This window comes from Mobula hypostoma, chromosome 14 (assembly GCF_963921235.1).
Source record: "Mobula hypostoma chromosome 14, sMobHyp1.1, whole genome shotgun sequence".
NCBI classification, from domain to species: Eukaryota; Metazoa; Chordata; class Chondrichthyes; order Myliobatiformes; family Myliobatidae; genus Mobula; species Mobula hypostoma.
The window spans coordinates 45739407-45762316 of NC_086110.1; the positions used below are offsets into that span (position 1 = coordinate 45739407).

Here is a 22910-nt window from a genome sequence, read left to right on the forward strand (position 1 = left end):
TGCGACCAACTACTCAGTTGGTCTGCCCTCAATAATGAGCAAAGGATGAACATTATCCAATGTTGATAACTTGCCAATAAGCTGCTCACTGAAGATCAATACAGTATCAGTAGATCACTTGACAGACTGACAAAGTGTGAATCACTGCACATGAAATTTAATGCAGAATGGTATCAAAGTGTTGAAAGGAATTGATGGGAAGTCTGTTAATTGTCCCGAGTTATACTTCATTCACATTGAGGAAGATGGTTGTGGCCAGTGGTTGAAATCCCCCCTTCCATGCTCATTCACCAATCCTGGGCTGCTGCAGAAATTCCTCGGTAACATGGGATCAGACTTTATGAGCTGTAAATAAAAGCTCATATGGGAAGGTTCATTTATGTTTCCCTGTCAAGGAATGTTCAGTTCTTTCTGGAGCATCTCAAGATAAAGTAGATCAGTTTGAACTTGCATGCAGCAGGAATTGGATAATATTTGGACATCGACTGCAAAAATGGAAAATTTGCATACATGCAAAGCAGTGACTAAAAAGAAACTCTTAGCATCTCATGATATTTCTACAGATTTGACAGCAAAGTTCCCAGGGCCACCTTTATCAGAAACTTAAATGGACCAATCATGATTCGAGTTAATGGCTGTATCATCTCATTTCTAGTTGAGAGTTTGACTCTTCACTTGCCTGCATGCACATGACTTAAACAACAGTCAAACCCGATCCGATACAGAAAGATTTCACTGGATTAGTGCCCTGCCTGCCACTCCAAACATGTACTTCCTCCACCACTAGAAGATTTTTTTTGCTGCAAAATGCAGTGTAATTACTCATGAAAGCTTCTCCAAAGTTACCTCCCAAACCCACAACTTCTACCACCAGGGAAGACAAGGACGACAGACACTTGGGAACACCCTCCATCTGCAGGTTCCCCTCCAAGTTACATGGATCCTGACTAGAAAAAGTGTATTAACATTCCTCCATTCCCACTGGATTTAAGAATCCTGAAACTATTAGCCCAACAACACTGAGAATATCTTCACTAGAAAGGCTGCAGGAGCTCACCAATGTTTTCCTCGGGCAGTCAGGGATGGCGATAAACATTGACTTGTCAACGATACCCATATCCTGCAAATAAAGTGAAATCTGGAGAGATATGTGAGTTTGGTTCTCATTTCTCTGTTGGTCATGCAAACAACGTAGAAGGTGGAGCAGTACAGAACAAGAACAGGCTCTTTGATCCAGAACAGTTGTTACAAGGACCAGATATTTACTCTGAGAATATGATTCCGCTCCTGAGGCCAGGTATCTATTATTGGGAATGTACCTGGCTGTGTAGTGCACATGGATCAATATTGCATATCTTTAAGATAGGAAAAAAGCTAATTTGGAAGATAATGCATTCAAATTTAATATAAATTGAAAACTCACAAGTTTCAATTTTGACAAATGTTTAGCTTGCTTTTCAATATGCATAATGTAAGGAAAAGTCAAAGATATGGGATGTAAACAGAATATATGTTCTCAGAGTTAAGACAAAACTTGCCATAGCTCAACAGACAGAAAAGTCGGTACTTCTTTGCACGTTAGTGTGGAACACTGCTATAACTGAGGCAATGTTTGTCATTGTGAAGATACCGACATGGATTTGATTTTGTGGTGAAATGGTTCATTTAGGGATACAAAGAAACATCTTGCTAAGCTTTTCCCTTAAAAATAGGGAAACCTTGTCTTTTGTTTATTCTAAATAAACTACCAATCGATGTGATACTACATGTCATGTGCACTTTAGTCACTTTACTTTTCATGAAGAAAAACTTCACATATATTACTTTGAACTTTTTACTGCAGCCTTTGGACTTTGAGAAGAGCAAACAACATGTGGTGATAATTGAAGTAAAGAATGAGATACCATTCACCGTTACCATGCCACTGTCTTCAGCTACAGTAACCATCAACGTGCTTGATGTCAACGAAGCTCCAATATTTAATCCAGAAGTCAAGACCGAAAAGCAGCTTGAGGATATACCAGTTGGGAGTACAGTAACTACATGTAAGGCAAAGGACCCTGATACGGCTCAGGAGCAAACCATCAGGTATGAGATGGATTTGTGGGAGCACTTTTAAGTTAGCAGTATGTTCCCCTCCTCAGAGGTACAGAGAAGATATTTGTGCCTACAAAGAAGAATTATTAATTGAGAACTGCAAGGGGCATATTTGGGAATAGTCAATGTGATTGGGAATGCTGGAGCCTTGAGTTAGATCCTAGAAAAAAAATTGGGAGCAACAAATGCAATAGAGCAGATTGTAGACGGTGCCTCGTGTGGAAGGGCTGTTTGGAGGACATAAAGAAACAAGTTTTCGTACCTCTTACAGCTGCAAAGGAAGGTACGAGGAGAACAAAGGTTTGGTGGGAAGGGAGGAGCAAACCAGGCAGTCACCAAGAGTGGCCTCTGCAGAGAGTGGAAGGAGGAGAGTAGAAGATCTGGTTGGTGCTGCAATCTCTTTGGAGCTCACAGAATTGGTGAATGACTTGGTTGTTATTGAGGCTACTGAGGTGCAAGGTGAGGGCCAGGGAAATTAACACCCTCTTCCCCTCCTGGACGGTGAGATCAAATGTGAAGGAAAGGGAAGGAGTGTATGGCAGGGCTCCATCAGCAGGGAGAAGCAATGTTCCTGAAGGAGGAGGAAGAAAGGGGAAATCTTTCTGTTTTACTTTTTTTCTTGGTCAGTTGTAATCCTCCTCCTATACCCAATGCAGACTTTAAGCTATTGCTTGTGACTTATTTGCAATGCTTTCCATTGTCTCTTCTCTTTTTAAGGAAGCTGATATTGATAGTATTTATTCTATAAATATATTATCGTTCACTCACTTCCCCCGTACCTCTTAGACTGATGATAACCTGTTTCATTATCTCCTACTGCCATAACTGTTTTTAATAATTTCTATATCATACAGCTCCTTGCCTTCTCTGACTTGCTCTCACTATTGACGTCACTTATTCATGTCTTCAACATATTTGTGTCCTGGACAAAAGGCTTTGATCTTATTTGCTATTATTTGTTTTTCCTTCTTAAAAATGGTACAGTTGAAACAATAGTTTGCACAGCTGTGCAGCCACACCTATGACTTGTGGCTGTGACAAAGTTTCTGTCCATTCATCATCTGCCAAATAACGAGTAGCAATGAGACATTAGACCAATTTATATTATCCATTGTAGCAATTCGTTTGCACATAAAACCAGAGCGTTGAAGGATGACTAGATCACCAAAATGTTTGGTATATGTAAAGTGTTTTAAAATTAGCTGATGTCTCTGCTTTACTTCCTGAAAGAATTCCATGCCACAATTACATTGGGTAGGGAGCTTATTAAAGTTACTAACTCGGTGATGGAACATCTGATTTCCATTACGGCAGCACTTTGAGATACATTATATTTTAAGTGGAAACTAGTTTTGTTAATTTTCTTTGATTTTGGGATTTGTGGTTAATAATTTATTTGTGTTGCTGCATATATTCCAGATACCGGATGGGAAGTGACCCAGCAAAGTGGTTTGGCATTGAGGCGGAGACTGGCATCGTTAAACTCATCAGCTCTATGGATCGAGAGTCAGAATTTGTTAAAGATAGTATTTATACCGCAACAGTTCTTGCTTCTGATAATGGTGAGACTCTGTGGGTCTACAAGGCACATGCTGTAATTGTCGTGGTCCGGTCCGTGAAGTCCGGATTCTGGTTCACGGTCTGGCCATTGTTCCCTATTCCTGGTTTTCTGGTTTTCCCTTTTTCTGTTGGGTATTCTAATTGAGGCAGCTGATTCACATTTTAGATAAATAGCTCCTTGGTTCAGCTTCAGTTGCTGGATTGTTCCTGTCAAAACCCCCTGTCTGAATCCCTTCTTGGCCCCTTCCTTCTGGAGCCTGGCCTGGCCTGCAACCTTTGCCTGCACCATTGTCTAGTTCAACCGTTGGGCAAGACCGGAGCCTCGCTGTGTCAGGATAAGAAACTCTCTGTCATTGTATGCACCTGTCCCTCTGTGTCCAAGCCTTTGCTAGGTAGGTCTGGCTGTTTGCCGCTACCTAGAGTTGGGAACTGTCTTTGTGTCCACACCTTTGCTAGGTAGGTCTGGCCATTTGCTGTTACCTAGTGTTGAGAACTGTCTCTGTGTCCATGCCTTTGCTAGGTAGGTCTGGCCATTTGCCGCTACCTAGTGTAGGAAACCATTTCTCTGTGTATGAGTCCCGGCCCTACGTCCTGCTCCTTAGGAAGGGTCCTGACTCTGTGTAGAGCCCCGGCCCCAAATCCTATTCCCAAGGAGGGGTCCCAGCTCTGTGTTCCATGTCTCTGTGTTCCTGTCCTCCCTCGACCAAGGCTCTGTGTTCCTGTACTCTCTTGACCAAGGTTCTGCGTTCCTGTCTCCCAAGTCCAAGGCTCTGTGTTCTATGTTCCTGTTCTGCCAAGTCCAAGGCTCTGTGTTCCATGTTCCTGTTCCTGTTCTGCCAAGACCAAGTCAAGGCTTTGGGGTCTCATCCTGTCCTTGTGCCTCATCCTGCCCAGGAAAGCCTCGAGGAACCCAAGCCATGAAGAACCCAAGTCTTGAGGAACCCAAGCCATGTCCAGTCCTGTAGCCACATCATGTCCTCGCCTAGTTCCGGGGTTCGAGCCCAAATCAAGACCCAGGTTCTGCGTCCTTGTCCAGTCTCTGGCTCGGAGTCCAAGCCCAGGCTCCTAGTTCCCAGTTCCTTATCCTGGTCCTGCTTGCCTAGCCAATGTCCTAGACCAAGTCTGTGTTCTTGTCCCAGCTCTCTAGTCAAGTCCTGTTCCTGGTACTTCAGTGTCTGTGTCTTGCATTTGGGTCCGCCACCAATGCCCCCTGATGATAGTAATATTTCAGCTTTCTCCATCAGTGATTCATGTTTCAATATTTTTTTATCCAGTGGTTCAGGAGGAGGTACGGTAGTGTAGTGGTTAGCAGAAAGCTTTTCAGTACCAGCAAACTGGGTTCAATTCCTGCCTCTGTCTATAGGTTTGTACGTTCTCCCTGTGACTGTGATTCCTCCAGATGCTCCAGTTTCCTCTTGCAGTCCAGAGGTGTGCTGGTTGGTTGGTTAATTGGTCATTGTAACTTGTCTGATGATTAGGCTGGGGTTAAATTGGAGGGTTGCTGGGTGGCGCAGCTTAAAGGTCCGGGAGGGCCTATTGTGCTCCATCTTAATAGATAGATCGGTAAATGTGATTAATTTTGGTGAATTTTTCTCTTAATATGAAAGTGAGAATACATTTTGATAGGATTTATCTAAACCCTCCTGGATTTGGCCTTTGAAGCGTAATGTTCAAATCCCTTTTGTGTATCTCAAATATTTCTTCAGTACCAAAGCAAGTCAGTGATGAGAAAAATCTAAAAAACACCTTCAGATTAGAGATTTTATTTGAAATCTCCATGTGTTAAAAGTGTCTTCTGGTGGGGAAGGTGATGTAAATTTGGACTAGTATTTCCCATTTCCTTGCTTACAGCACTGAAGGAGGCTGTTCAGCTCCTTGGTCCATGCCAGCTCACAGAGGGGCAATCTTAACTGTTCCATTCCCTTTTCCAATATCCCTATAACCCCACCATTGATTCTCTCTCAGAAGCCCATCAACTTCCCTCTGGTATGATTTCAGCATTAAGGAGTAATTCACAGTGCTGACTTAATATAGCTGGAGTAGCAAACAGCAGCTCACATGGTCAAAGAGAGGACAAATACATTCCACACTGACAGCATCTGAGGGCGGAATTGAACACAGTTTTTCAACTAAATTGTCAAGGAACCTATTATAAATTGGTGAAATATGGGTGAGACTTGGGCATCAGATCCACATTCTAATGGACAGGGATATAGTGAGCCTCCTTTGAGTGCTACTCTTGTCCACCCCAAGTCCACCAGTGAAGATAGATGTTGAAGAAAACCTGGTGCATGTAGTCTCAAAATGTATTGGTGAATTGAGTTGTAAATGATAAAAAATAACTAGAACCAATTTCAAAATGAGTTTCAATGGGATTGGTTCTGCAATGTTGCAAATAGTTTGTGTTTCCTTTAATCCATGATGTAGTTCATCCATATAGTTTAAATTATTCAGCGGAACCAATCAGAAAAACACCTTCAGTGCTTCAGAAAAGTTGTGCAATCCGCTGTTTATCTCTGACAGTTGTGTACTTGTACCCAACGTTTACAATACAGGTACACTGATTTGGCTGGTAACAGGGAGTAATCTGTTATTACCATAATATCACCAGTACGAAACTAGAGAGGACCTTATTGGTCCACATCAGAGTGCTCCTTGCTTGTATTAGGCACCATGGAACATGTGGTAAATGGTATATTGGACAAGTTTAAGTTTAAGTTAAGTCCATGGTGATAATTATATTTTTCAATGAAAAGGTTTTCAACTTTGAACGAAGCAATCTTATAAATGTGGAAATACACTCAGTGGCCACCTGAGTGTACCTCCTGTACCTAATAATGTGGCCACTGTGTGCATGTTCATGGTCTTCTGCAGCTGTAGCTCATCCACCTAAATTTTCAACGTGTTGTGCATTTAGTGACGGGTCTTCTACACACCACTATTGTAACACATGGTTATTTGAGCTACTGTCAGCTTATAACCATATAACAATTACAGCATGGAAACAGGCCATCTCGGCCCTTCTAGTCCATGCCGAACTCTTACTCTCATCTAGTCCCACCGACCTGCACTCAGCCCATAACCCTCCATTCCTTTCCTGTCCATATAGCTGTCCAATCTAACTTTAAACGACAACATCGAGCCCGCCTCAACCACTTCTGCTGGAAGCTTGTTCCACACAGCTACCACTCTCTGAGTAAAGAATTTCCCCCCCATGTTACGCCTAAACTTCTGCCCATTAGCTCTCAACTCATGTCCTCTTGTTGGAATCTCCCCCATTCTCAATGGAAAAAGCCTATCCACAGCAACTCTATCAATCCCCCTCATAATTTTAAACTCCTTTATCGGGACCCCCTCAACCTTCTATACTCCAAAGAATAAAGACCTAACTTGTTCAACCTTTCTCTGTAACTTAGGAGATGAAACCCAGGCAACATTTTAGTAAATCTCCTCAGTACTCTCTCAATTTTATTGATATCTTTCCTATAGTTTGGTTACCAGAACTGTACACAGTACTCCAAATTTGGCCTTACCAATGCCTTATACAGTTTCAGCATTACATCCCAACTCCTATACTCAATACTCTGATTAATAAAGGCCAGCATACCAAAAGCTTTCTTCACCACCCTGTCCACATGAGATTCTACCTTCAGGGAACTATGCACCATTATTCCTAGATCCCTCTGTTCTTCTGCATTCTTCAATGCCCTGCCATTTACCATGTATGTCCTATTTTGATTAGTCCTACCAAAATGTAGCACCTCACATTTATCAGCATTAAACTCCATCTGCCATCTTTCGGCCCACTCTCCTAACTGGCCTAAATCTCTCTGCAAGCTTTGAAAACCTATTTCATTATCCACAATGCCACCTATCTTAGTATCACCTGCATACTTACTAATCCAATTTACCACCCCATCATCCAGATCATTAATATATATGACAAATAACATTGGACCCAGTACAGATCCCTGAGGCACACCGCTACACACCGTCCTCCAATCTGACACACAGTTATCCACCACTACTCTCTAGCGTCTCCGATCCAGCCACTGCTGAATCCATTTTACTACTTCGATATTAATGCCTAACGATTGAACATTCCTAACTAACCTTCCGTGTGGAACCTTGTCAAAGGCCTTACTGAAGTCAATATAGACAACATCCACCACTTTACCCTCGTCAACTTTCCTAGTAACCTCATCAAAAAATTCAATAAGATTTGTCAAACATGACCTTCCACGCACAAATCCACGTTGACTGTTCCTAATCACACCCTGTCTATCCAGATAATTATATATACCATCTCTAAGAATACTTTCCATCAATTTACCCAGCACTGACGTCAAACTCACAGGCCGATAATTGCTAGGTTTGCTCTTAGAACCCTTTTTAAACAATGGAACCACATGAGCAATACACCAATCCTCCGGCACCATCCCCGTTTCTAATGACATCTGAAATAGTTCTGTCAGAGCCCCTGCTACTTCCACACTAACTTCCCGCAAGGTCCAAGGGAATATCTTGTCCGGACCTGGAGACTTATCCACTTTTATCTTCCTTAAAAGCGTCAGTACTTCCTCTTCTTTAATCGTCATACCTTCCATAACCACCCTTCTTGTTTCCTTTACCTTACACAATTCAATATCCTTCTCCTTAGTGAAATACCGAAGAAAAAGAAATTGTTCAATATCTCCCCCATCTCTTTTGGCTCCACACATAGCCGTCCACTCTGGTTCTCCAAGGGACCAATTTTATCCCTCACTATCCTTTTGCTATTAATATAACTGTAGAAACCCTTTGGCTGTATTTTCACCTTACTTGCCAAAGTAGCCTCGTATCTTCTTTTAGCTTTTCTAATTTCTTTCTTAAGATTCTTTTTACATTCTTTATATTCCTCGAGCACCTCATTAACTCCAAGCTGCCTATATTTTTTGTAGATCCCTCTCTTTTTCCGAACCAAGTTTCCAATATCCCTTGAAAACCATGGCTCTCTCAAACTTTTAACCTTTCCTTTCAACCTAACAGGAACATAAGGTCCTGTACCCTCAAAATGTCACCTTTAAATGACCTCCATTTCTCTATTACATCCTTCCCATGAAACAAATTGTCCCAATCCACTCCTTCTAAATCCTTTCATGTCTCCTCAAAGTTAGGCCATTGACCCAGTCTGGTCATTCTCCTCTGACCTCTCTCATTAACAAGGCACTATTGACCACAAGTTCCACTCACTGGATGTTTTTTGTCCATCACCCCATTCTAGAAACTGTTGTACATGAAAATCTCAAGAGATCAGTAGTTTTTGAGATAATGCAAACATCCCATCTGGCACCAATAATCATTCCACAGCAAAGTCATTTAGATCACATTTCTTCCCCATTTTGAAATTTTGTCTGAACAACAACTGAACCTCCTGACCATGTCTGCATGCTTTTATGCATTGACTTGCTGCCACATGATTGACTGCTTAGATATTTGCATTAATGAGAAGGTGTACAGGTGTACCTAATAAAGTGGCCACTGAGTGTACATCAAATTTAATAGATAAAACTGGAATGTTTTCATTATGAGACAGTGTCAAAGAAATAGAGGTTTAAAATCAATAAAAGTTTAAGATTGAAGAAAACTTGCTTCATAATTGGAATGAGTATGTCTTCAAAGAAATGTTAAGATGATGAGACTCTAAAGTTACTCCGGATGAATGAATTAAAATGGTCATTGTCAACCTTTTTCCAAGTGTCCATATAAAAAAGGCTGTCAACTTATGAACTTTTTCTCCCTAAGTTTTGCTATTGGATTCAGAGTTTCATTTTTGTGTTTGCAGGGAGTCCACCTGCCACTGGTACTGGGACCATTCTTCTGCAGCTTGAAGATATCAATGATAATCCACCCATTGCTACTACACTTATTAACCGTGTGTGCAATGAAGATCCTGTCCCTGTGAATGTGACCATTATAGACAAAGACATCCCACCCAACACTTCTCCTTTTGTGGTTATGCTGTTTCCTGGAGCTGAGAGAAACTGGACAATTGAATCAACAGAGAATTGTAAGCTTATTACATTTACAATAGAGTTACAAACCTTAACAATAAATTTAATTTTTCTTCTACCTCCATTCTTCCCCAGTAAATAGTTATTTCTCCCTAGAATTTAATCCTGCTTCCCGGATATAGCACACTGTGGGAGAAGGCTCAAAAGTGTTCAGCTGTGAGAATCGTAAATGAATATTCTTTTACTCTCACTTTGTCCTTATACCAGCTTCCCTTGATGCACTTACCTTCTGCCCTTCCTTGTCATCCCTAAGTGCCTCCAATGTTATTGCAAGGTGTTAGACAAAGGGATTCAAGGAAACCAACATCAAGGCAAGAAAATGGGAGAAATGATGGTCTGATGGAACAGCTGGACCTGTAGAACAGCAACATGAACAGATGGTCGTGGCGTTTGGGGTTGGGGAGGGAGACATGGTGATGGGGGAAGTGAAGATTTGGAAGCCTGTGGAGCCACATTCCTAGAGAATGTGTTTCTGTTGCTGTAACCTCTCCCCCCCGCCCCACCATCACCCCCTCCAAAACAATCAAGGATGGTTAAAATGGCTGCAGCTGGTGTGTCAGTGCCAATGGGACTATGATCAGTATGCGCAGCGTATACTGGGTGCAGAATGGCAAATGGTATTGGGACTAACGAAATTGGACTAAAAATGTGGGCCAGATCAAAGTGCAGATTGCAGTGAGGCTAATAATCTCGGGTGATGAGAACTAACACAAGGGACAATTGTCCTGCTGTCTGCAAACTGACACCCAAACATGTTCCAAGTTAAGCAATACTTTCTTGTGTAGAACTTACAAAGCAACATGTTTTACCACTTTGGTGGTAAGAACGGGAAGGCAGATTATGATCTAAATGGAGTCAAGTTAGGAAAAAGGGAAGCACAACGAGATCTAGGTGTTCTTGTACATCAGTCACTGAAAGCAAGCATGCAAGTACAGCAGGCAGTGAAAAAAGCTAATGGCATGCAGGCCTTCATAACAAGGGGAATTGAGTATAAGAGCAAAGAGGGCCTTCTGCAGCTGTACAGGGCCCTGGTGAGACCACACCTGGAGTACTGTGTGCAGTTTTGGTCTCCAAATTTGAGGAAGGACATTCTTGCTATTGAGGGAGTGCAGCATAGGTTCACAAGGTTAATTCCCGGGATGGCGGGACTGTCATATGTCGAAAGATTGGAGCGACTGGGCTTGTATACTCTGGAATTTAGAAGGCTGAGAGGGGATCTTATTGAAACATATAAGATTATTAAGGGATTGGACACGCTGCAGGCAGGAAGCATGTTCCCACTGATGGGTGAGTCCAGAACCAGAGGCCACAATTTAAGAATTAGGGGTAGGCCATTTAGAACGGAGTTGAGGAAAAACTTTTTCACCCAGAGAGTGGTGGATATATGGAATGCTGTGCCCCAGAAGGCTGTGGAGGCCAAGTCTCTGGATGCTTCCAAAAAAGAGATGGATAGAGCTCTTAAAGATAGCAGAATCAAAGGTTATGGGGATAAGGCAGGAACTGGATACTGATGGTGGATGATCAGCCATGATCACAGTGAATGGTGGTGCTGGCTCGAAGGGCCGAATGGCCTACTCCCGCACCTATTGTCTATTGTCTATTGTCTATTGTTTTCTTTTATTTAGCTCACGTGATGCTGTTGAAGCTGAAGAATAAAATTGAACCTAATACGTATGAAGTCCCTCTGAAAGTGACAGACGGAGGGACACCACAACTCTCTCAGGTTACAGGATTGCGAGTGGAGGTGTGTGACTGTGATCATGGTGCTTGTAGCCAGAAGATTGCTGCCGGTGCCTTTGGCTTCCCTGCCATTTTGGCTATTCTGGGTGCCATCTTGGCTTTGTTGAGTGAGTATCATTTGCATACAATTTAAAACAATCAATAACAATGCCCTTTAGCTTTGCTGAAAATTAGATTGTAAATTAAGTTTAAGGAATATACCTACTATTCAATTCTCACACAATTTAAGAACTTTTCCCTCAAGAACTTCTGAGACTGAATATAGAGGAAATGCCACTTGATTTGGGAATGAGAATGAATGGAAAGTTGTGCCCAGTGTTTGCTATGGCTTTTGCTAAGAATTATACAATTAGTCTCTCTTCTGTGTGTTTGTTTGATTTTCCCCTGTGTGTTTTTGTATAATATATAGTCAAGGCCATTTTCAAAAGATATTATCGATTACACTTCAATCACTTATTTAAAATGACTTGCAGTGTTTTTGAAAAAAGAAATCTCATTTCCTCTGGTTCTTTTGTCAATTACATAATATTGTCCAGTTGCCCCTTACTGACTTTATTAACATCTTCATGATTTTGAATTCTAATGAACTATCTCCTTCGAAGGAAAGCAATCCCTGATTGCACAGATGAGTTTCATTCCATTCGTACCTCCAGCCTATTTCTCTTGTGATCAACATGAGTTGTTTAAAATTTCCATGACATTTATCTGGTGACAGCTACCGAACACTGCACCCTCCACCATAGTAAGACACTTGGTTCATTTGCAGATCTCCCTTTTAAGTTCTCCATTCCTGCCTGGCCATTTTGCTGTGAGATGCATCCATGTACTTTGTATAATGTTGTGTGTTCATATCTACAAAATTAAAAGTCTGTATAGTTATGTTTCCAATTGCAGATTTTGAAAATGGAGTTTAATTTCCATAAAATGTTTTTTTTTAATAATTGTATTTTCTTCCAGTTTTGGTCCTCCTGCTCCTACTTTTCATAAGAAAGAGGCGAAGTGTCAAAAAGGAGCCATTATTGCCTGAAGAGGACATTCGGGATAATGTTTACCATTACGATGAAGAGGGTGGTGGAGAAGAAGACCAGGTCAGCACAGCTCAAAACTTGCTTTTTTGAGGATCATTTCAGTAGGATTCACAAGAAGCTGCTTGTTATTTATGTGAAATCCGTAATTTACACAGGGAAGTGTGCTGAGCATGAATTCTGAAGTGGTGTTTAAGCCTACGGCCATTATGCCTGTTAGAGCCAGACCTCTGTCTGCCATCACCAGCTTGACCAGTCCTCCTCCAAGTAGAAGCGTTCAGCATGAGCTCTGCTATGGGAGACGGTAATATGGGCATTTACTAAATGCCTTATTATCTAAATAAACAGCCATATCTTAATTCAGTAAAAGACCATAAATCACGAGCGACGAAAGAATTGATGCAAGATTAAGAAAACATTGTTTAAATTACCAAAACACTTAGCAGGTTGAGAAACATACTCATTCCCTCATTTCCCATCTCTGATGTAGAGTCCCTGAACCAAACATTGACTTTCCCTCCCTACCGTTAATACACTGAGTGCTCCTAGCATTGTCCATTTGTTGTTTTAAGTTTCCCTTATCTCTACTTTTATCCTCCAATTACCATTCATTTACTCGGATCTGTGATGTTATCGACTTCCACGTCCCATTTTTGGTGTAACAAATTGGGCTCCTGTGAAATGAATTGAAGAACATTCCTTGCATTACAAATCACATGTAGATACATATTTTTGATATTAACATTTGTGCGTGGGAATGTATTTTGAAGTGTGAAGAAAATGTGTCCACAGATTTGATATCAATGGTATACAGGATGAGTAAAATCTGTACGATATAGAATCTTAAATCCAAACTTGTTATGAATACATCAGAAATGTGACCATGGGGTGGAAAGACAGCTGGTTATATTGCTTCACAACTAATTAATGACTGCTATGGACTCTGAAGCAAGCTGACGTCCAGCCAGATCCCATTATGAATGACTACTCATGATTAGATTCCATTACCATCTTTTGGCCTCCCCAGCCAGATACAGTGGAGTCCAGATCCTACAGAGGATTTGAAAGCTTGCATGGTGTCTACATATGTGACAAGAGTTGTTTCCAGCTGCTATTGCTGGTACCAAACAACATTCTGCTTTAAGATGTTTTTTTGCAAGTGCTGGACACAATGCCATCCCACCCACTTCTCAGTCCCGACTTGGCCAGCCAGTTGTGGCTGACATCAGCTTTCACTGAGCAATCAGTATGTACTGTATGTTCATTTAGAACAGAACAGGAGGCATATTTCATCCTGATAAGATGTCTACTATCAATTGCTTGAGTCTCACTGATTCATCTGGGCAGTTGGCAGATTGAGAAATAAAACCTGTATTAAATCTCCACTCAATATTGTGATATAACTCTGATTTTACAGGATTATGATCTCAGTCAACTGCACCGGGGCCTGGATGCCAGACCTGAAGTTGTACGTAATGACGTGGCTCCTGTACTCTTAGCACCACAATATCGGCCACGCCCCGCAAACCCAGATGAGATCGGCAACTTCATCGATGAGGTAGGATATCAACCATTACTGAAATAGCCGTGGTCTTGGGGAATAATTAGCACAAAAATCTGCAATTAGCAAAATTTGCAGTTTGGTTTGTATTATTGATATATCCCAGTATATTCAGGAAACTGAAAAGTTCAGATTATCAAAATTGTCATAGGGCAGAGAAACAGGCCATTCAGCCCATCTAGTAGGTGCTAAACTATTATTCTGCGAATTATTCTTCTGACCTGCACCCTGACCATCGCCCTCCATACCCGTCTCATCAGTGAACCTATCTTGATTTCTCTTAAATGTTGAAATTACGCCCACATATATCATTTCCACTAGCATCTCGTTCCACACTTTCACCATCCTCTGACTGAAGAAGTTTTCTCCCTTGCATTCCCCTTAAACATTTCACTCTTTATCCATGACTTCTTGTTCTAGTCTCACCCAACTCCAGTTCCCTATAAATCAGGTCCCAAAGTCCAGGTAACATCTTTGTAAATTTTCTCTGCACTCTTTCAATCTTATTGATATCTTTCCTCTGGGTACACCAGATGACCAGAACTATAGGAAAGATATCAATAAGATGGAGAGAGTGCATATTCCACAATACTTAAATTATGCCTCACCAATGTCTCATACAACATCAACTTAACATCCCAACCACTGTGCTCAATACTTTGATTTATGAAGGACAATGTGCAAAAAGCTATATATGACCCCATCTACCTGTGATGCCATTTTCATGGAATTATGAATCTGTATTCTCAAATCCTTCTGTTCTACTGCACTCCTCAGATCCCTAGCATTCACTGTGTATACCCTATGCTGGTTTGTCCTCCCAAAATGTAACATCTCACTTGTCTGCACAAAATCCCATCTGCCATTTCTCAGCCCAATTTTCCAATTGGTCCGGATCCCACTGCAAACTTTAATAGACTTCTCCATTGTCCACCACACCCCAATCTTTGTGTCATCTGAAAATTTGCTGATCCAGTTTACCATATTACCATTCAAACCATTGATACAGATGACAAACAATAACATCCCTGCACTGACCCCTGTGGTATACCACTAGTCTCCTGAGAAGCAACCACCTACTACAACTCTCTGGCTTCTCCCACAAAGCCAGTGTCTAATCTAATTTACTACCTCATCCTGAATGCTAAATGATTGAACCTTCTTGACAAACCTCCCATGGAGACCTTATCAGAAGGCTTGCTAAAGTTCCTCTAGTCAACTTCAACGTCTTTCCTTCTTCAACTTTCCTGGATACTTCCTTGAAAAACTATAATATTGGTTAGATATGACCTACAGTACCATGCACAAAGCCATGTTGATTATCCCTAATCAGTTCTTCCCTATCCAAGTCTGATCTCTTAGAATATTTTCCAATATTGTACCCACTCATTGGATTTGTAAATTACGAGAAGATATTCTAAGGGACCTGATGTACAAGTCTGTCTTACCAGCCCATAATTTCCTGATTTATTCATAGAGCCCTTGTTAAACAATGGAACAACGGGCTATCTAGTTGGGATCTCTGAACATTAATTAAGGAAATTTTCCCCAACAGGTTTAACAAACTCTACCCTATCCAGCTTTTTTACAATATAGGAGCCCCAGACAATATGTGGGAAGTTAAAATTACCTACTATCATAAGCTTATATTTCTTGCAACTGTCTGTGACTTTTCTACAAATTGCCTCTCTAAATCCTGCTGACTATTGGGTGGTCAGTAATATAATCCCATTAATGTGATCATCCTTTTGTTGTTCCTCAGTCCCACTCGAGTGGCCTGAGTAGATGAGTTCTCCAGCCTGTTCTGTCTCAGTACTGCCGTGACATTTTCCCTGACTAGTAATACCCTCCCTCCAGCTCTATCACGGCTAAAACAACAGAACCCCAGAACACTGAGCTGCCAGTCCTGCCCCTCCTACAACCAAGACTCACTTATGGCTACAATGTCGTACTTCCACGTGTTGATCCCTGCTCTAAGGTCACCTGTCTTTCCTACTATACCTACATAGAAATAGACAAGACACAACTCTGAATATTATTCCCACCATACCCAACTATTTTGATCCCTGTCTTTGTATGCAGGCTTAACATCTTTTCCCACAACCACTCCACTGTCTGTCCTGGTGCTCTGGGTCCCATCTCCCTGCAACTCTAATTGAATTAAATTAATTAGCAGCCATCATCTTAATACAAAATCATTAACAGCCCTGGTACCAGCACTGTTGCTACCATGATCAGAATCACAGGTTACCAGAGTTTTACTTATTTTCCCTTTGTTTTATCACTACAGAACCTGAAGACTGCTGACAATGATCCAACTGCTCCCCCCTATGACTCCCTCTTGGTGTTTGATTATGAAGGTGGTGGTTCAGAGGCAGAATCTTTAAGTTCAGTGAATTCATCGAATAACTCTGATGCAGACCAGGACTATAATCATTTGAACGAATGGGGCCCACGTTTCCGGAAACTTGCTGAAATGTACGGCGATGGCGAGGACTGAGGAGTTGACAGTAAACAGAGACTTATGTTTTTAACCACCTAATGATTGAAAATGTGAGTGAGAAATGGAGTGCCTGGCAGTATTAGGTGACAAGGTGAATTGAAATTACATTCCAGTTGATACTGCATCTGAACTTGAAATTACTAAATTGTTAGGATGAAAAACAAGGTTTTCCTGAGCTAATTGCAATAAATTGTTGCTCAGAGCTTTATTTTCATTTATCCATGACTTGCCTTTTCAATTTTCCCAAAGTTTAATTGAGCCAAGGTTTATTTAGTTTTATATTTTTTTTCCTACTAGGCTCCTGTTGCAATATTCTACTGCTCAAATAACCTTTGCCTGTAGCCCTTTGAGTAAAATTGGGAATGTTAGTGAAGTTAAGGTTTAAGTATGCAATGTTTTACAAGGTAGTATTGCTTTTGAATAATTGACAATTCCATATGCGAGTTTAATATGTAATGCTTTTAAAGGCATTAAAGTAATCAAAATTCTCACGGCTACTAGCCAAAAATTGCTTTACATTGACAATGTATGAATTCTCAGGAAATACTTATTTGGGAGCTCTTATGGAAAATCCAATTTAAAAAAATAGGATTATCTCCCTGTTTATGTACTACTGACTGAGTAAATAAAGTATTTTTTAATTTTGCTATTTGCTCAAACTTGGTTTTACGATTGGCAGGTATATTTTAAATGCATAACAGGATCCTTGCTTCATATGAAATTAACTGTTGTATAATTTTATATTGATTGTAAATCATTGCAGTGGTTATGGTTTTTTTGTAGCATGTTCTGAATTTGTCACTGAAAATGACTTTGTCATGGAACCTAATATGGGGATTTCTAAATCCACTTTCATCTTTGTTCCACTGTATATAGTGGTGGAGGTAAAAAGAAAATCAGTAGAATTAGATAACAAATCTATTAGACAAAGTTCTCTACAACTAGAAATTAACTCCTGATGTTGTCAGTCACAATACGTTGTCTTTCACGACCCTTCTCATTCCATCCCACACTTCCCAAAATGCCATGAATTCACACCTGAACTGTTCAATACATGCATCGATTTGGTTAGGAAAATAAACAGACTTGCATCATAACAGCAATACAAACATTTGGCACTTTCTGTGCTCCTTCCATTTCTCTTCCACTCACATGTCTGGGCAAATTGGATTTGGGCTCGTGTACCTGCAGTTGTCACTGTGTGTGAAATGTGCTGTCTGGCTGACAACGTTCATGAAAGAGCTTAATATCATAGTTTAGCACTGTCTTAAGTTACAAAAGGCTTTTCCCTGCTGCAACATTTTATAATGACTAATTTGTCTTTAGTTGAACAGAAAATGTTTGATTTCGTTTGAAATGCAGACATTTAAATTATATTGAAAGAAGGCTAGTTGCACTTTCCTGGTGATGGGGTTGTGTCAGTAATCGCAGTCTTTCTATGTTTCCATTTTTTAAATTTGATAAACAATGCAGTGTCTATTTTTATGCATTTAAAGTTGCTTGTCAGTTGTCTGAATTCTGATTTTTTTATGTTGGTTTCATATTTGGTTGTTGAAATTTAACTGAGCTTTCGCTGTTAAAGTGTATGTGCTTTAATAAATATTTTTAGCAATAACAATTTGCCTCTGATCCTGGAGAGTCTGATTGCAGTATTTACTAATGTGCTTTAAAAACTGTGTTTTCATATATGACATGAAGAAAATGAATTGCCTTTTGAATATCTTCCTTGCCTTAGTTATCATAGATATTTTCCTCTTCTGCGTTTATGTCAGCATCGAGCTGACCTGACCAAGTGTATCCTAGGACATTGTGAGAAGCAATGGAAGAATTTGTAGAATCTCGGGCAAATATTTACATTCTCTTTAGTTGCAAGTGAGAACCAAGTGTTATTAAGAGCTGCAAGGAACGATTAAGGATGGTCAACATGGCTAAGTGAGTAGGAAAATAGTGTCTCACGGAATGGATAATTTTTCTCATGATAGCAGGTTGACTGAACATTTTCTACATGGACTTTATGAAGGCCTTTGCAGTTCCGGTGATGTCATTGTCCAGAATGGCAGCTTAAATTAACAGCTCCTCTGGAAAAAGGCCTATTTTGCCCCATTAATCCATCAAGTATAAGATCTTCCAAAAATATCTGAATTGATAAGGGGAGCAAGAATTGGGAAAAAGAATGGAGATAAAAAAAGCATCACTGCAGAACCTATGGAAGAGAGAGGTACAACGAGGAGCTCTCCTACATGTGCGCGTGGTGCTGAAGCTGACACTGGGCCTCGTTCAGGCGAAGCGGCAAATATGATAAGGATTTTGGAAGAGATAGGGGAAGTCCAAAAAGACATAAAACAGCAACTCAATGATATCAAGTCAGAGCTCGCCAACATCAATCAGAAAGTAGGGGTGGCACAGACTCGAATTGAGAAGGTGGAAGATTGCGGACAAAACGTGGAACGGATACTAAGTAACACAATAGAAATATTAAATCAACAGGAAAGTAAATTGCTTGACGACGGAAAAATATCAGGATTTATAATGTTCCCGAAAGAGTGGAGCGATTGTCGATGATGGAGTTTGTAGAAAAGTTACTGTGGGAAGCGTTGGAGATTCCCACTATGGAGATTGAATTTGAGAGGGCGCATCGTTCGCTTGTCCTGCGGCCTCCCGGAGACAGAGAAAGTAAGCCGTGCTCAGTAGATTCCTTCGATTCAAGAGCAAGACAGAGATTCTACAAAGGGCCTGGGGTAAGAAGAGGGTGTTTTGGAACAGGAAGTTAATATATTTCGATCATGATTACCCCCCAGCAGTCCTACAGAAATGGAAGGAATACTCCGAAGCGAAACGAATATTAAAGCAAGAAAAGATTAAATTCCAAACCCTGTACCCTGCTAAACTGAGGGTATTTTATGAAGGAGAGATACAGCTATATCAGACGGTGGAAGAGGTGACTACAGACATGAACAACAGAGGACTGCCCGTTAGCGTGGTCAAACCAAGGGAAAGTCTGGCTGAGCAGTTATTCTGATCTGCTTAGGAAATAGTAAAAGAACCTAAAAAGCAGGAGACGGGAGCAGGACGAGAGAAGGATATTAGGAAGAGACTGTCAGTTCTCTGAGGACAGCCTTCACCTCCTCCAGAAGAGTCATAAGGTTTGGCCAACTTTAAAAGTGCTGATAAACTAACCGGAAGCAAAAATAAACGGTGATATATCTATCTCAAGAAATATGTATCATAATGTGTATTTTATTTTACTCCAATTTTTTTTATTCATTCACTCACTCCTTTTTCCCCACCTAAATTAGAATATATATGGGAGGAATAAACAGGGAAATCATTTCTTTGTATTTACTTACTTTTATAGGTACTGCAGTGGGGGTCCTCAACTCACAGGTAGGAGGGGCTATCCCCCACGGCTAGGCGTTTCTTCTAGCTCAACCCAGGGTCATCTAGAGACCCCAGCCTTGGAATCACACCTTCGTTACCAATTTTTTATTATTCACGTTTCTTGGTTCTTATTTATTCAGGGAGTAGATCGATCAAGTTATATTCTGCAAATTTCAATGATATACTAACAGATAAATACACATGGCTAAGGACAAAGTAAAATTAATTTCTTTTAATGTCAATGGGCTGTTAAATCCAATCAAATGAAGTAAAATTCTATCAAAGATGAAAAAAGAACAAGCCCATGTAGTATATTTACAGGAAACTCACTTAAGTGATAATGAGCATGGAAAATTAAAGAGCATGGGCTTCACTAATTTGTTTTTCTCCTCATATAAATCAGAACATAGAAGAGGAGTTGCTATTCTCATCTCAAGCAAGCTAAATTTTGAAAAAGTATTCGAATGAGAGATAAGGAGGGCAGATATATTCTGGTAAGGGGGAATATAGATGGAAATCCAGTTACTTTATTGAATATATATGCACCCCCAGGAAGTGATATTAACTTCTTCCAGAAAATTACTAATATTATGGTCACAGAAACAGAAGGTCTCTTGATATGTGGGGGAAACTTAAATTTACAATTACAACCAAAGTTAGACTCTTCCAATAGAAAAACTTATGAAACAAAGTCCTTCGATAAGAAAGTTAACACACTTTTTGAGGATGTTGGTCTAATTGATACATGGAGGGATCTTTTCCCCGATAGAAGGGATTACACTCATTATTCTGCCCCCCATTCCGTATATACATAAAAAGACTATTTCATAACATTTGGAAAAGATAAAGACAAAATAAACATCTGTGGAATTGGGACAATAGATGTAAGAGACCATGCACCTATATATTTATCTGTTGATTTTGACCTACACCCAAAGAATACTATTTAGAAACTAAATTCAAGTCTACTGAATGATTCCTATTTTAAGGAACAAATTAAAAAAGGAAGTGATCTTTACTTAGAATTCAATGATAATGGAGAGGTTTCACCTCCCATTCTATGCGATACTATGAAGGCTGTCTTAAGAGGGAAAATTATAGCAATATCTTCATATAAGGAATAAAACATTAGAGGAATTACAAAATAAGCTGAAGGATCTAGGGAAAAAACACAAATTGAGTATGGCACAGGATACACTAGAGGAAATTAAAAAAAATTAAGAATGAAATAAATAGTTTGGCTACACAAGAAATTAGAAAAAATTTAATGTTTCTGAAACAGAGACACTATGAAAGTGGATCTAAATCTATGAAAATACTGGCATGGAAACTGAAAAAAAGGATAGTAGAAAATACAATTCATTGAATTAGGGATCAAAGAACAAAATGATAAAAAATAAGCTAAGTGAAATTCAAGAAGCTTTTGAAATGTTTTTCAAAACTCTATATCCAAAGTTCCAGGGGGAAGCATAACCCAAATTGACACCTTCCTGAATTCCTTAGAGTTACCCACTTTAAGCCAAGAACAAAATAGAACGATGACTGCTGACATAACTGAAGCTGAACTAAAAACTGCAATTAGTAGGCTTAAATTAAGCAAGTCACCAGGATCAGATGGATATACGGCAGAGTGGTATTAAGAGTTTAGAAGTGAGTTAATTCCTGTTTTACTCCCCACACTGAACTGGGCCCTGAGAAAGGCGCAAATGCCACCCAGCTGGAAGGAGGTGATAATCTCAGCTACACTGAAAGGCAAGGATAAAATGGAATGTGGGTCATTTAGACCAATATCTGTTCTTAATGTGGATTATAGAACATTTACCTCCATCATGGCCAAACGATTAGAAGAGTTTCTATTCACACTGATACATAATGATCAGACAGGTTTTATACAACAACGCCAAACACAAGACAATATACGAAGGACACTTCACTTTATGGATCATATGTAAAAAATGAAATTGAAGCAATAGGGATAAGCGTAGATGCTGAAAAGGCATTTGATTTGGTTAATTGGAATTTTCTTTACAGAGTTTCACATAGATTTGGTCTACATGACACAATTATTAAAACTATACAGGCACTATACGACAATCCTACTGCCAGGATTAAAATCAATGGATATTTATCTAATAGTTTTACCCTAGAAAGGGGCACGAGACAGGGTTGTGCATGGTCACCGCTACTCTTCGCATTATATCTGGAACCATTAGCTCAATACATCAGACAAAATGAAGATATCAGGGGAATTACTATTAAAGGGACAGAGCATAAATTGGCCTGTTACGCAGATGACATTTTGACCTATCTAGGGCAACCAACATACTCTATACCTAAATTGATGCAATCCTTTGAACAATATGGCCAATTATCAGGATACAAGATCAACATAGATAAAACCCAACTACTTTCATATAACTATAGCCCACCAAGAGAAATTGAAAGTAGATATCCTTGGGCATGGCAAATAGAGTCTGTCAAATATTTGGGCATCATTATGCCAAAAGATTTGGCAAAATTATCAGAATGCAATTATCAGCCTATATATATATAAAAATTAAGGAAGATATAACAAGATGGAACCTAATTCCTTTCCTTGGACTCAGTTCAAGGATTGAATCTATTAAAATGAATATACTGTCCAGACTACTATATCTCTTTCAGACCCTACCAATAGAGACTAACCAAAATCAATTCAATGACTGGAACAAGATGCTATCAAGATACATATGGTAAGGTAAAAGGCCTAGAATTCGTCTCAAAACTTTGCAATTAGCCAAGGAAAAGGGGGGATGGGGCCTACCTTCTCTTAGAGATTACTATTTTGCAGCACAGTTGAGAGCTGTGATATGCTGGTGCAATCCATCATATGACGCTCAATGGAAAAACATTGAGGAGAGGATACTTTCCATCCCCATACAGGCAATTTTGGCTGATAACAACCTACAAAGTTACATAAATACTATTGATAACCCATAGGTGAAATGGATTCT

General features: G+C 40.0%; 1 protein-coding gene across 1 annotated transcript in view; it reads left to right on the forward strand.

Moving 5' to 3' along the window:
• LOC134356253 (B-cadherin-like) overlaps nt 1-18168 on the forward strand; it is a 59295-nt gene extending 41127 nt beyond the window's left edge. Inside the window, exons 10-16 of the mRNA XM_063067056.1 lie at nt 1844-2088; nt 3517-3659; nt 9482-9706; nt 11336-11557; nt 12408-12538; nt 13893-14033; nt 16327-18168. Coding sequence (XP_062923126.1) covers nt 1844-2088; nt 3517-3659; nt 9482-9706; nt 11336-11557; nt 12408-12538; nt 13893-14033; nt 16327-16536 — 1317 coding nt within the window. The 3' untranslated portion in view covers nt 16537-18168. The remainder of the gene's footprint in view (nt 1-1843; nt 2089-3516; nt 3660-9481; nt 9707-11335; nt 11558-12407; nt 12539-13892; nt 14034-16326) is intronic.
• Nucleotides 18169-22910: the final 4742 nt, after the last annotated feature.